Source organism: Panonychus citri, unplaced genomic scaffold (assembly GCF_014898815.1).
Source record: "Panonychus citri isolate SS breed McGregor unplaced genomic scaffold, ASM1489881v1 Contig00101, whole genome shotgun sequence".
In the NCBI taxonomy this organism is placed as follows: Eukaryota; Metazoa; Arthropoda; class Arachnida; order Trombidiformes; family Tetranychidae; genus Panonychus; species Panonychus citri.
The window spans coordinates 685,218-701,535 of NW_026515506.1; the positions used below are offsets into that span (position 1 = coordinate 685,218).

At 26.6% G+C, this 16,318-nt stretch overlaps 1 protein-coding gene and 1 long non-coding RNA gene across 7 annotated transcripts; one reads left to right on the plus strand and one right to left on the minus strand.

The window, feature by feature from the left end:
* Nucleotides 1-416: 416 nt before the first annotated feature.
* Nucleotides 417-16,081, plus strand: LOC128388728 (probable serine/threonine-protein kinase DDB_G0282963). The gene is given in 6 exon segments (XM_053348181.1): nucleotides 417-635; nucleotides 766-957; nucleotides 7,298-7,639; nucleotides 13,934-14,497; nucleotides 15,554-15,824; nucleotides 15,827-16,081. Coding segments are annotated over 6 exon segments (1,680 nt in total). The 5' UTR covers nucleotides 417-569; the 3' UTR covers nucleotides 16,072-16,081.
* LOC128388732 (uncharacterized) lies at nucleotides 7,727-13,585 on the minus strand. Of its 6 annotated transcripts, XR_008325326.1 has the most exons (7): nucleotides 13,383-13,560; nucleotides 12,878-13,144; nucleotides 12,400-12,630; nucleotides 11,802-12,129; nucleotides 11,460-11,607; nucleotides 9,197-9,365; nucleotides 7,727-7,741 (listed from the first exon to the last, which is right to left on the minus strand). It is a non-coding gene; the product is annotated as an uncharacterized LOC128388732 (long non-coding RNA). The 6 variants fall into 6 exon arrangements; XR_008325327.1 differs by lacking the exon at nucleotides 7,727-7,741 and having other exon boundaries at nucleotides 8,981-9,365; nucleotides 12,246-12,630; nucleotides 13,383-13,585; XR_008325328.1 differs by lacking the exon at nucleotides 7,727-7,741 and having other exon boundaries at nucleotides 8,981-9,365; nucleotides 12,736-13,144; nucleotides 13,383-13,585.
* Nucleotides 16,082-16,318: the final 237 nt, after the last annotated feature.

The following is a 16,318-nucleotide window of genomic DNA, read 5'->3' on the forward strand; positions in this document are numbered from 1 at the left end:
GAAGAAGAAAACTTTTCAAATGGCAAATCTCGAGTTCTAATGTCGAAACTTTTTCGCTTCTAATTGTTTTAATTGTTGATGATGGACAAGATTTTCTGTCAACAACAACAACACAATATAAATAAATACATTGAAAATGTTTAATTGTTAAAATGGGGAGACAATTAATTGTGTTAATCATCAATTTTAAACTTTAATCAATTATGTTAACCTTGTTTTTATTTTGAACGCAATCAACAAGGTAAAGAGTCAAGAGTAACTGTTGAAACTTTTTTACTCTTGTGATGTAGTTACGTTGATTGTTGTAAGATAATCATGAATGATGATGATTAGAAAAAGTAAGAGAGAGAGAGAGAGAGATAGTGAGTAAGAGGAAGATGGAAGATAGAAAGAGAAAGTGAAAGAGAATTGAGAAAGAAAGTAAAATGAAGGAGGAGAGAAAGAGAAAAAAAATTTCAGGTAACTTTTACCTGGAATAAACTTGTTGCTTTTTATTTATCTTGTTATTGTGATTCGGTCAACATTAAGTTGGATTTTAATTCTTATCACAATTTACTAATTGCTACTCAATGTTAACCATGCACTGGATTTATTGGTTAATTGTTAATTCATTGTTTGTACCCTATGGATTTATGGTAATTAATTTTTTCCCCTTTTCTTCAAATTGTTTTTCCAAAATCTCATCCAAGTGATTAATCAATTTTTCCGTCTAATTGTGTTTCTTTACTTAATTGTTGTTTAATTGTATGTATTTCCATTGATTAGGTTAATTGTCAATCATTATCTTCTTCAGTAAGTGATCAAACTAATAATTCAAAGTTAATTGTTTCATCGTCATCATCGTCCAAATGTCAACCAATTTGTTTGGAATCAACAATTAATCAAGGAAAAACTGATTCCAACAATAAATCGGATAATATTAAGGAATCAATCACGACAATTAAGGATAAACCAATTGTAAGTTGTTAATTTAATTAACTTTTTATTAGGTATATTTCATTGGGTTTGCAAAACTTAATTGGTTAATTAACCATTGGTTGTTTGTAGCAATTAACTTTGGAGGGAAAAAAAGTTTGATTAACTTTTTTTTTGTACTTCTCGAGTCCAGTTTACTAACAATTAACTTTAATCATTTGAAAGCTTAATCATTGTTAACAATTTTTGAGAAAATCTATCATTTAGTTGATTAATACAACAGTTAACATTGTTGTTAACTTTTTTCACAATCAACTGATTATTATCTAGCTAGAAATCAACAATTAATAAAGTAATCACACACCACCCACCTTTTAATTAACTTTTAATCAACAACAATCAACGATCAACAAACTTTATATATTAATATTAACAACTGAATTAGAAAGAAGTAAATTTTGTGATTAAATATTTTACTGATAATTAACTAATTTCATCTTTAAATATCTCATATACACTTAATTTAAATTGTCCAGCAATTAACAATCATAAATAATGTAAATAAAAGTTATTAATTAGATGTGTATATTTAGTTACAATTTAGATTGATTAACAATCAACGACGGGAAAATATTGATTTGTTTTAATTGTCTGAAAATATTACAGAATCGGGCAAAAATTTAACTCTAATGATAACAATTTAGTTAATTGTTAACCACCGGAAGGCAGGATTACCGGTTAATTGGTGTCAATTGAAAGTGACAGAAATTGCCTTAATCTAAATTAACCAGATATTAAATTGCCCGTAGGTTAATTGTTACAATAATAATCATGTTAAATAACCAATATTGTTTATCAATCCATCAATTATACTTCAAATCAAAGTGAAAGTTAATCAACAACAATTAACGAAAGTATAAAAAAAAAACTTATTCAAAGTGACATTACAAAGTTGATTAACTTTTTAATTGTTGCGAATTGATTTAAATATATTTACATTTAATCATCACAATTAAATGTAAAAGTTGTCAAGGTGACCAATGATTGTCTATTTTGATTATTGATCTAAAAAGTGATGATTAAAATAAAAGATAAATCATCATTTAGCCTGAGGCAATTTATTCAGTTGATCAATTGAATTACTTGTTAATTGGTAACAATTTAAGATCTAATCAAGATGGTAAATTGTTGAGTATCACATTGAAAATTAACTTAATGTAAAATGATATTCATTTAACAATATTTACTGACCATTAGTTAATTGTTGATACGCTCATTAGTTAATTGTGCTGATTTCCTTAATCATTTCAAGTTTAGACTAGTTTTAATTTTAATTGGTTAGATTTTTGATTAGTTGGGAAATAAAAAATCATTTTTAATTGTTGGGAATCATAAGCTCATCGATCATAATTTATATTAATTAATAACAAAAACTTAATCCATTTGCGGGTCAATTGAATTAACCGTTAATCAACTAATTAATTAAGCTTAGATGTTTTTTTGTTAAATTTCTCACAATTAGCAAGACAAAATTGACAATTTATTAAATGTCAACCATAATTTACAATGACAATCTATCCCCAACAATTAGGTTAATCAGTAGACTTAAATTTTCTGTGTCAACTAACCTCGTTTGTGATTTATAAATTGTCACCCGTTGATTGTTTTGCCAAAAAAGTGTCAACTTGAACTCAATCTGAATCCAATCTTGATTAAAATTTATGCTTAATCACATTGGATTAAGTTAATCAAGTTAATTTCTGTCATATGTAAAAAAAAGAGTGAAATTAATATTCAATCAAGTGACAATCAAATTGAAATTGTCACAATTATCTTGATTACTTTTCACCAATAAACTTTAATCAACTGATGGATTAACTGTAATTGTATTCAATTGGTTGTTTTCATCATTTTAAATGATTAATCAAAATTTAGTTATTGTAATTAAAGCTTGTTTCAGCTAATCACAATTTATAATCATCAACAATTTAAGTTAACTGTTTGATTCACAATCAACAATTGCTTTCAAAGTTTACTGATTGTCAGCTGATTAATTGATTGGGGTTAATCATATTTATAATGAGTTGACAATTTGTTGTTGCAACAAAATTGTGGTTAATTGTTGGTTTAATTGTTCAATTTTAAAAATGATGATCAAAATCATTGGCTATGTTTTTAAAATGATTAACTGATACCAATCTAAATTGTCGTTAATTGTGATCAGTAATAGATGGATTGAAAAAACAATTACAATTAACCTTTTAAATTGCTTTTCCATTGATTAGATCAGTTTTTAAATTATGACAATTAAAAGTTTATTAACTTTCATCTAAATTGTTTACAATTAAAACACTAACCGGAACTTGATCATTATTACAAATTTTAAATCATAGTTGATTCATTGATTGTGATCAATTGTATAATAGTATCAACAATTAAACAAAATCAAGTTCATTAATACAATTTAATGGTCAGTTGATTTGAAACAATTAACTAACAATCAACAACTCATCTCAACTTTCATGATTAAAGTTTTTAATTGTCCAAAGATTACAATACTTGAGGTTAATAGTCAAGTTGATTAACCTTTCCGATAATTAATTAATCAATGAAGATTAACCCAATCTATTATTTTAAAATCTGATGCTTTTAATTGTCAATTAATCATGATAAATATAAAATGAGAAAGTAAAATTAATCAACAGAATCATTGATTTAGTAATTGCAATCATTATCCACAATTATTAACACCAGTATAACCTTAATCATTTCCCAATGGTAAATAAACAATTAACAGTTAATTATTTAATAAATTACGAAAACCTTGATTAGTTAATTGTTGCTAATCAGTTAAACGTGGTTAGAAACACCTTAAAAAACAAATGAGCGTTTATATTGATTGATTAAAACGCCAAATCAATGTTATTGAATAAGATTTACACTAATCATTGTCTTAATTAATTGTAATTGTTTGTTTGTTGTATATCAATACACATAAATATCATATTTAGTTGTTGTTAAATTGTTACTCTTGATGATTAAACTGATGACCATGATTCATCATCTGGACAATTCAAGGTAATTGATTGTTATTTACTTTGATTAACAACAATCAATAAGGTTCCTATTGCGTGATTATGATTAAAAACCCATTTAAATCAGAGTAAAACTATTGAAGGTAACGAACACAATTTAATTTAATTTTTTCTTTTTCTTTCTTATCAACAAAACTAAATTAACTAAATCAAAATTTGATAACAGTTAGTTAGTTAGTTAGTAAGACAGAGTTTGCTGATAGAATCACAATTAAGTGTAAATTAAGTACCAAATTTGAATTATAATTAAAAACTTTAAATGACAATTCCAATGACAATTTAGTAACAGTAACTAGGAAACTGAAAAGCTTCAAATCAATGAAACATTGATTAAAATCAAAGTGTTTAATTGTTGCAATCATATAATAACGATAATCTCAGTTAATCAAATATGAAACAACAATCAAATTTTTCAATCAAAATCACGAGCTTTTCATTTTTCATTAATCAACAATTAATTAACCAGATAATCAGGGTATTTTTTTTTTAAATCACTGGATTAATTGATCTGTAGTTTAAGACAAAATAATCAACAATAATAATCAAAAGTTAATCACAATTAACAAATGAAAAACAAAAACAAACCAAGTAAATTAAATCGCGTTGGTTGATAAATCATAATGATGATGATGATTTACTAATCATTTGATTTGAATTAGTTGATCGTGTGTAATGATTAAAATGATCAGGAAAACAACGGAAACTGTTAAATTGTATGAATTACAATTAACTCTTAACGTTGATTAACATGATTAACTTGATTTCCTATTGAATATTTTTAGGTGCAGTTAATTATGATGAGTGGGTGATTAAATGTCTCTCTCTCTCTCAATATCTTAATACTAACAATTAAAATCTAATTGTAATTAATTCACAATTTACAAAACCCAATGAATATTAATATTTATTTTTTTCTTAATAATGAATTTTGTTTTTAATTGTGGACACAAACAATCAAAACTAATTGTTGTGTATTAAGGATAAACCAGAAATATAAGTTTAATCTGTTTTAATTGTGATTAACTAACAATTTAGCATCATTTATATGATTAAGTCCCTTTCAACAATTTACTAATCATAAATTTTTAAATTGTGTTTAGTTGTAAACTAAATTAAAAATTAAAATTAAATATCATGAGGGTAAATACAATTTAACTTTTTGGTCTGACCAATAACAATTAACTAAACAAAAAGTTACAATTGTAACTTGTAAATTGAATTACTTTTAGTTTAAAAATTTGATTAATATAATTTGTTTGATTGTGTGTAGTTAATTTAGTTTAATGATTTAACTTTTTAATTAACTGTGCTCTTGTTAATTTAGTTTGGTTGATATTATATAGTATTTGCTCATTGTTGATGATTAATTGTAATAATCATCTTGTTGTTAATTGTTTATTAAGGTCAATGTTTAATTATCATATTTTCATTGATGATTAACTAAGTAAATCAAGTTAATCAAGTGATTAAGTAATCGCCAGTCTAATTGTTACAATTGTTTTTATATTATAACCATTGGGATTCATGTTGATTGTCAAGGAAATTGTTGTTTAAACAACAAATCAAATCTAATTGTGATTAAACATTCAAACAGTTGATTGAAAGTTAATCATCATAATTGTTAACTGCTGATTTTACTTTTCTCAACTTTTTGTTTAATAATTATCACTCACGATTAAGTTTTACAATTAAGGATATACAATTGTTAATTGTTATCATTTCATTGTTAAATTGTTACCCGTTTATCATTAACCAGTTGTTAATGTTGCTATTTGTTAATCAAATCCCGTAATTGTGATTAATTAAACTAATAGTTGACTAACCATTAATAGTTAAAGGTCAACTCTATTATTATCAATTGTTATTAATTTAGTTGCTTCTTAATTGTGATTAATATTGACCTCAAGCTTTCTGGTGTTGATTGTAAAATTTAATTTCAACTTAACAATTTAATTTACTAACTCACAATTTAATTGTTTCAAGTATAGTTGATTAAATTGTAGTAATGAAAAAAAAGTGAAACTCGATTAAGTCAAATTATCACCTTAATCATTATCTTCATCATCATAATCAACTTAATCATCAACAATTTGATTAGCAATTATAACAACACCCTGGATTGTTTATCTGAAACAATTAAATTTGAAGGTTAATTTGAAATGATCAAGACTGATCATAATTAGTCAACAAAATAATCAATTGATTACAATTGAAATCGTGATTAAACTAAGTAACAATTAAAGGTTGATATTAATTATAATAGTGACAGGTAATTGATTAGAGTTAATAAAAATCAATCTTAATATTCATAAATCAACAATTAAAAAACAATTTACCAAAAACATAAAGTTCAACTTACTGGTTGTAATTAACAAAACAAAACAAAATCAACATTAATTAACAACTACTATTTATGAAACAATTAACTAATAATCATCTTATTAACCTTTTAATGCCTCAAGTTAATTGTTGGTTATTGATTTTTTCATTTCTCTCATTTAATCAAACAATTAAGTTCCTTAATCAGTTAAACTAAATCAAATCAATATGAAATGAAAGTTATTGATAAAGTTAATTAATAGTTTAATCATTTAACGGAAGAGAGTTGAAAAGTTAAATGGTTAATGATTAAAAAGTTAACGACAATTAACCGATTACACCAACAACCACACCTTCAATCAAAAGTATTAATTGTTGATTGTTGATTGTTCCTTATTAGTTATATTATAAATATCGTTATTATTAATATTAAATAGCGATAACATGTTAAAAAGGAGTAAATTAAGTGGACAACAATCAACAACAATTAGTTAAATTGTATTTGATTTGTCATTTACTAATCATAATCCTCGTCCTTATTAATCCTGTAACAATTGAGGTAGCAAACAATTCAGTTAATCACCAAGTCCCCACACAATTAATTGATTGATTACTTGAAATATCAAGTTGGACAATCAAATGTACAAAACTTTTGTGATAATAGTGTGATAATTTGTTAATCATTAGCACGGAATCAAATCACCAATTTACATTAAATTGGTGATAATCATCATTTGTAATTACTGGCAATTAATTAACATCAACAATTGTCAACATTGTTTTTTGATTGACCTTAACTATTTGATTATCGATGGTCAACAAATTAATGATAAAATCACAGTAATAAAAATGATTATTTGTTGATTGTTGACTGACATCATTTGATTAATCACCGATTGAAAATTCAATCATCACCATATGATCAACTGATTAACCAGATTAATTTTCTTTCTTCTCTTTTGTTAAAGGAAAAGTTAATTGTTGTTGGTGATAAAGTTGACGGTTTACCGGAACCGATTGTCCAAGGAAACGGAAATGGTCCAGAAGAAAAGGTTCAAATTGGTAAGTCGAAAAGTGAGTCGAATGTCCAATCAGATTCCACTTCGACTTCGACCGATGCAAATGGTCAAATTCCTTGGAATTCAAGTCGACGATCTAAAGCTCCAATTCGTCCGCCCAAACTAAGATTTGGTTCTAAACCGATTCCGACCAAAACTCGACGAATCTCTTATGGCTCTATGGTTAAACCTCGAAGTGTCGGTAAAGATTCTGATCTGATTCCACTTTCGTATAAAAATTCATCATCACAGGTAAGCTGAATTATCCACCAATTAATCACCTTAATCGTCCAAACACAATTATTATCTAAATCGTAATGACCATTTAAAGTTAATCCAAAATTCAAACTTGACCTGAAGGCAGAGGGAAAAAAAATCAAACTTAATGATATTTTGATTATCTGACCGTTGAATTAATTTGATAATCACTGATTAAATAAGTTAAATCAAATTGAGAAATAAAAAAAATGCTATTTGATTGAATTAATGTTTACATTGTTGTTAAACGTTAATTGTAAATTATTTACATTTTAAATCTAATTGATACAAGATCAAAGAGTTACAATTAAATTTGATTATTTCATTTTTTCTTCTCGAATTGCAAGTTAGTTTTTTCCACTGAATTAAACACCAACAATTAGATGATTAAATTGAGTATAAGACGATCAAAAATTGATTATTATTAAATGTTTACTAATATTGATCAAGTTTTGTTGACCAAAACTTTCATTTAATTGCAAGTCCTTGACCTTATATATTAATAGTTGGATCATTAGTTTGTTAATTGTCAATTAAATTAGACCAAAAGTAATTGAAACCAAAAATTAAAAGATAATTAAATTAAATTGTCCGGGAAATTTTGATTACGATTAGAAAGTTGATTTTCATCAGCTACCAATTTTGATACAATATTTAACTTTGAATCAATTTAAACAAAGGTTAATTAGAACTGAATTAAAGTTTGATTATCATATCAATTTGACAGATTATTTCAAATTAAATCAACACTAATCAGTTAAATCTACAAAACATTGAATAAGAAGATTAACTTTTTGATTCATGTCAATCATTTAAGAATCATGATTATGATTACAATTATCATCATAATCATCACTTTGAGAATAGAAAACAAAAAATTGATCCAACAATTTAACTCATTTAAATTGCCTTGAGTTATTGAATAATCTAAATGGATAAAAAAACAAATCAAATCAAATTAGTTTCATTTGAATAGGAAACGAGTTGAAATTAATCAATAATTTAAACCAATTTCGTTGATTGTGATTGATCAAAAATCAGAAATGATTTTTTATTTGCAATTACAATCAATTTTTTCTTGTAATATTTCATCATAATCAAATTGATTTGTACAATCAACTGGATTAACTTACTAATTGTAACATGAAAATGATTAGTTTTTGATGAGAAAAAAGTTTAAATTGTTTTATCGTCTAGTTAATTGTAGGTTTAACGGATGAAATTAAAGTTGTTTTTTAGTGAAAATGTTATTACAATTTACTAATTGTAATAATCATCAGAACTTATTAAACATAAACCAAATCAAAAGTTTATGATCTAGATGCCGATATAATTAAATCAATGGTGATTTGTGAAAAAAAAACGAGACAACAATTAATGATATAAAAAAGTTGATCGGAAGGAATCAAATCAACCTTTTTATTATTATCAAATTGTTTCATCACAATTAGATTAGCAAGATAATCAATGAATTAACATTATGATTAATATCTTGGTAATAATAATCAAATCAAGGCATCAAGATCAGAATAATGATTAAATGGTAATAACAATTGGTTAACGGTAGTTTTGAAAATGATCAACTTGATTTCCACCCTTCTCCTGTTTAATTGTTTGGTGAGATATACAAATTGATTGTAATCAGTTGGTAAATTAATCAGGAAATTGTAATGGTCAGTTGATTTCGAGAATCATGATCAGAATCATCCATAACAATAATCTGTAACAAAGAATGAAAAAAAAGTGATTAGCTAACAAAAAGAAATCAGTTATCGTGATAAATAGTAAATAACAATTAAAGGAAAACAATTGATCAGTAGTTAATTTACAATCAAGTTAGTTGATCAATAAATTAATTCGTAACTTAATCAAGACAATTCTATACACTAATCATTATCATCATTCTGTCAACAATTAATCATTAATTTTTTTTACTTCTTCCGTTTCTTTCATTAAACTGACCTTCATAATGAATTTGCTGATTAACCTTTTCCAATGATTTAGATTTTTACTCTACTTTTAAATTGTTAACAATTAAGTTAATCACTTTCCAACACTTGTGACCACTATACTAGTTTTCTGTATGTTCAATTTATTTGATTAATCAATGGAAAGGTAGTCACAACAATCAGCATATTGAAAATGTTAATTGTTTACAATGAAACAATTTACTGATGATGAAATTAAAAATTTAGATTAACAAGAATCCAATTGTTATCACAAGTTGATTGTTGAATCCTTGGTTTCCTGATTGATTGTTTGGTTGACAATCAGATTTGGTAATAATAATTAAAAAGCCTGGTATTAAATCAAGGTGATTTAATATTAATCTGAAATTGATATCAAATTAATTGAAAATTAAAAAAAAAGCTAAACTTATTAATCTGTTAATCAATATGGTAAGAAAAGTGTATTAATCAACTTTGATGCTGATTGTTGATTGTTGGATTGATTTTTAATTAACCAATATTAATCCACTTTCAAGGATAATTCTTAACTCTTTTTTTTCGTATTAAAACATTATCAACATTTCAATTAATTAATTCACCTTTCTTGTTATTAAATTGTTAACAAAAATTTAAATCTTCAAATCTAATTATTACCAAATTAAAAAGATCTGATTTGGTGCTAATTAGGTTTTAAACTTTATTGATTTAAATTGGATAAAAGGTGAATGAATGTTTTTCATTTAAAGTATTAATTAACGTTTGATTTGATATCACAAATCAATTGGCTGATTGTTGTTGTTTAATTAATACAATTAGAATACACGATTTGTAGTAATCGAATTGAAAGTGAAGAAAGAAAGAAATTAGTTTAGAGTAATTAATTTGATTTTTCAAGTTCACATTGAGACAGAATTAAAAATTCAGAAAAATAAAGGAAAAAGGTTAATAACTAACTAATCACAGTTAATAAATTACCAATTAATTGTAAATTAGTGTTTCTAATTTACTGATAAAGGACTTGAAGAAAAAATAAATAAATTGATTGCAACGTAATTAGAAAATGTTTTTCCCTTAATTGTAAAGACAACACAACAATTAAATAAGTTTCTGATTACTGTTAATTGTTTATGATAGAAATGTTTTGATTGATAAAATCATTTTCTCACCAACAATTTAAATTAAATTAAGAAATCAGTATCTTCCAAGTTGTTTATCATTCGAAGAGGCGATTTCTTTATGGGAAAATTGTATCAATGATTAGGGAAAAAGATACAAGGGTAAATTGAATTAAATTAGTGAAAGTGTAACAATTACCAACTAAATTAACCATGAACATGTCAACAACATCGATAATTGTGATAATAATGATGTAATTGTAATCATGAGAAACAGAAAAATCAAAGGTTAGAAAAGTTAATCAATGTATATTAAAATTCATTAATTAAAAATATCAAACACACAACAATTTAGTATAAGTAAATTGTATCATTTATATAAAAATACAAAACAATTAACTTTAACCTTGCTTAATTGTTTGAGATTTTAAAGTTTTTTTTGTTAGAAGTTTAAAAATTAATTTCTTATCAAAATGATTTAATTTGTTAGCAGTAAATTGGTTAATCTAGCAAGTTAATTGTTTACTCTAATAGATTTGTTATCTGATGATATAAATATAATAATAATATGTTTACGTTAATATGAATTGGTCACTAAATTTCATTCAAGTTAACTTGGTGAACACTTAATTGTTTACCAAGTTAATAGCTTACTTTGATCATAGATTGGATTATTGTTCACAACAATTTAAGGTCAATTCGGGTGGATTAACAAAAAGTTAATAAAGTAATTATAAGTTGATCATTTACCCAAATCAAATGGACATAAGAAAAATCCAATGGTAGCATTGATGTGATAATTTGTTTCTCCATTTTCAAGGTTAATCTGGAATCCATTTTGTTTTTTATTTTCCTTTTTCTTTGTTTTCTTTTTAATTTCAATATCCTTTTTTTTGCCCTGAAATTGAGATATAATAGGAGATAATAACGATCAGAATAATTGTAATTACTATTAAGGTATAACAATGAGCATCAAGATAATCAAAGAGTAATGGGAATGTCAAATATAAATAAAATTAATATATTCAAATGAATAAAAGTAACTCATTGTTTGATTTTAAATGAAAAGGAATTAAAATTTGATCAACTTACATTGTTTACATTTAGTAGAAGAAGAAAAAAAAAATGAAAACATCATTTATTGTTGACTTTTAACGAGCAATTAAATTTTGAGAATTTCGATTATCATCAATTTCTGGTAACTATCCTTGAATCAGTCAAATGTATCATCATCATCGTCGATATTGTTTTGATTGAACAAAGACCAAGGGTATTCATTTATTAATAGTTAAGAGTTGATGGACTTAATTGTAAATCAGGAAGGCAGAATTTCAATCTTCAATTGGTTAGGTAGTTACACGATTTCCAAGGGTTTTCTATTCAAAAATTCATATACCTCCGAGCGAATGATGGTGATTGCCTGAAAAATGAATAAAGATTATAAATTAATCATTAAGAATTTATATTAAATCGATAAAATCGCAGGTATTGATGAAGTTTTATAAGTGTTAAGTAATGATTATAAAATAGATTTACTTATTAGCCTGTAATTAGAAATGTTTAAAAGTTAATTAGTAAGCAGCTTAAAGAACGAAATTGATATAATGATTTATGTATAATTCATCATCTATTAAAAGCAATTGGTAAAGTGATGATGAGTAGATGCTGTTAATTTGAGCACAAGGAGTACCTCTAATAGTTTCATCGTCATCATCTTGATGGGAAAGGTGTATTAACGATAGAAATCAACAGTTTTTTTCTTCCTCTTTTTCACCAGTAAAAAAAGAAATTCAATCAATTAAAACAAGTTGAAAAGTTGTATTATTAATTGGAATAGCTATCATCATCTTGTCATATTTTTCCGCCAAATGTCAGGTAAAAAGAAAGTGGTAAACTTTGTAATCTCCATCATCATTTGGATCTAGAAGAAGAAAGAAAGAAAGAGAAAAAGAGAGAGAGAGAGAAAAGGTTATAAATTATCTTTTTTATCAACAAACACGATGCTTAGTAATGGTAATATTATTACTATTATTAAATTGACTGGTCAGTTTGGTGGGTTTGTTACCATAAGATAAAAAACACATCAACAAGTCAAATTTTTCCATAAAAAGTATAAGGCCTACGATAATTTGAGCTATTAAAAGAGATGGTGTTGATGATATTCTTACACAAAAGAGGTAACTCAGCCACGATTACGTATTTGTGAGTTTAAGACTCCCAATCACTTAAAATTCAGTAACTTAACATGTACTTGAGGAGTTTAAGCTCTTTTAACAGTGAATTTAAATTGATCAGCAGAATTAACAATTTGGTCGTGAAAAACGTTTGAAAATGTTCCAACTTTTTACAAGCCACCAGTAAATCAAGTCGAGCTTGACATAGATTGGTCAAAGATAGCGAGTAAGAGAGAGAGAGAGATGATGCTAATGTTGATGCTGTTGATGGAGAAAATAAAAACAAAAAAAGAAGGAGAGGTGATTATTAGTATTAATATTATAAAAGACAAGAAATAAATACAAGTACAAATAAACGAACACAAAAAAAAAGAAAAAGAAAGAGACAGGAAAAGGGAGAAATGATCCCTTTGCTAACAAGATGAAGAGAGAATAGAATGAATTGAAAAGAGAAGAGAATATAAAAAAGAAAAAGAAAACGAAAAACAAATCAACTTACCTTTCGATTAATTTTCCTTAAAAGATACTGTAAACCACCTTAACACGTACACAACGTCAAATAGAATATGAAACAAAACGGTTATTAATTAGTTAAAGAACAAAAATGAATAAGATTAATTGTTTAAACGGTAATTAACAAAAATTAATCATCTAATTGTTAACCTTTACTCATGGAGATCTTCATGTCAACTGTTTTCCCTCTTCGGGTTATCTCATTGGAGGGAAAGGGTTCGGTTTCCATGGTTACAATTTCGAATTTTTTTTCTTCTGTTTATTTGTTTTTCCAATTCATTAATTAATTCAATTAATTTAATTGTCTCTAATTATTGGTTTCTTTCTGATTTATTGTTTGATTTGTTCTTTTTTTCTTGTCTCTATTCTTCTGATGGCTCGTTGGTCGGTTTTAGAATTGTAATTAGTGAAAAAAATGGGAAGAAATTGAAAATTCATCTGATTTTCTTTTCTTTGTTAATATGTTTTCTCGGTTTTCTGATTTGTTTTTTTTGGGATTTTGATGATATATTTTGATATTTTGATTTGTTTTGATAGGTTGGAGGACATGATATCCTTGAGATATCATCATCGGAAAAACGTACCTCACGAATGAGAATTGGACCTGATGAACAATATTATCAACTTACAAGTGGTAACTCTTATTATCGTCATCATCACCACCACCAACATCAACCTAATCCACTTGATCACCAATCAAATGAGCAACCATCTAGAGTGTTGAGAATACGTAATTCAGGTATTACAGGTCAACAAAATGAAGAGATTTTATCACCATCTTCCGGATTATCACCACAATCATCATCATCATCAAGTTTATCTCCATCGCGTGTTAATAATTCCTTGTTGTCATCGTCTTCCCCTTCCATAACACCAAATAATGGTGACACTCGAAGTACTTCTCGAAACATCCCCAAGCTGTTATTACCCAAATTCTCACGACCTGCAATGTACAGTTTAAACGGATTTATACCTAAACCCAATTTACAACGATTATCAACAACATCAACCAGTACAACTGTTAGGCCTACATATAATTACCGGTTAAATCGTAAGGAATCAGCACGAAGCTACAATTTGGACAAAAACAATCAAAGAAAGGTTGGTTTTATATGAAGTGAAGAAAAGGAGAATTAATAAAACACACTCACACTCACACTCACTTCATTAGTGGACAATTAAAAAAAACGAAGAAAGAAAAGAGAGAGAGAGAGAGAGTTAGGGAGTAACAATCAAACTCGAATCAAGCTCAAGTTAGAATGTTCTTATGTGTGTGTATTACCTTTATTAGTTAAGGGTCAGTTTAATAAGATTGATTTATATCGTTAATCGCTTAGTTGAAATTGAAAGAAAGTCATATGATGTTAAAGGAAAGGTAAAAAGACTGATCTTCGAGTGTAAACAAAATGAACTATCGGCGACTCAGGGCGAGGCTCTGGTCAATATAATGACTTATTTAGTATTTTTGTAGATAATGAGTTCAGTAGTTCGCTGAAAGTTTAATTGTTTCTCTTGTTCTTTTTTTCATTTCTTCTAATTATCCATCGCTAGTACTGAGTGTGTGTGTACATATTATTAATATGTGTTGACTTAATTCAATTTCTATTGATAACAATTGCGATTATCATTCAAATTTAGAACTTGTAACTTTATTTATCTCTTTTTGCTTTTTTATTCTGTTCGAGTTCATCATCATCATGTTTACGCACTGATCACCTCACAAGTGATCTAATTTTTTATTAAATCCTATTAGCTATTAGGGATTTAATTGTTACAAGATTTAAATCATGGTGTTGAGATCATTTAGTAATCAAAGTGGATTGACTTTTAAAGAAAAGGGGAAACATGGAAGTGACCACATCTTTTTTATTGTTAAAAAGACAATTAGAAAGCCGAAAATCAAATTGACCTTCAATTTTGCAACAATTAAGCTTTTTTTTCAACATTCAACTGATTATTGATTATTGATTTACTTTAAATAATGAATGAAAAACCATCTAATCTGTAACTTTAACCAATCATCAATTGTGATGACTTAACAAACTAACCAAAACGAAAGCTTAATTGTTACATTTACTTAACTATGTTTACAATTTAACCTCTTAATTGAGAATATGAAAATTAAACTAATTCTTTGTTCATCTTTTTCCTTTTCAGTATGAAGTTAAACATCGTCAAAGTTTAGAGGATTCAGATGATTTAAAAATCAGCGGAAGTTCAAATCGTTTATCGAAACGAAAAGGATACCTGTCAACAAGCTCTAATAAATTGGGAACATCAATTAATCAACTAACCAGTAGCCACTCAAGATCAAAGGTTGGACGTCGAGGTGAACCTGGTAAAGATTTTCCAATAATCAATACAATTCCAAAAACTTCATTTGATTGCAAGGATCATATTGGTGGAAGTGGATTCTATGCCGATCCAGAGACGGATGTCAAGTTTGGCATATGTGTCAAGGTCATCGAAAACACTCATTCCTCTGTCCAAACGGAACCATTTTCAACCAGAAATCCGGTGTTTGCGATTGGTGGTACAATGTCGACTGCGAGGAACCCGTGACACTTTTAACTGTCCCAAGCGAATCGACAATTCGACAGACCAGAAGATCGGGTTCATCCAGTTTATTCGAATCCGTATTGATGGACAGAAAAGAAACTTTACCATTGAGTTAGGAATAAGAAGAAAAAATGAATCCACCAAACAAAGAAAATGAAATTAACGTATATATATTTATCGTAATCACCGAAAATTGATCATCACCAAATCAATGGTGTCAATCAAAGACAATCAAAGACAATCCTGTTGATTAGATTTTTATTAATATTCTATTTTCTTTACCAAATATTTAATTCCATCAATCCCTTTGTAATCATCTCTGAATTGGTAATCAGATTGGAGACTAATCAATGATAACAATCA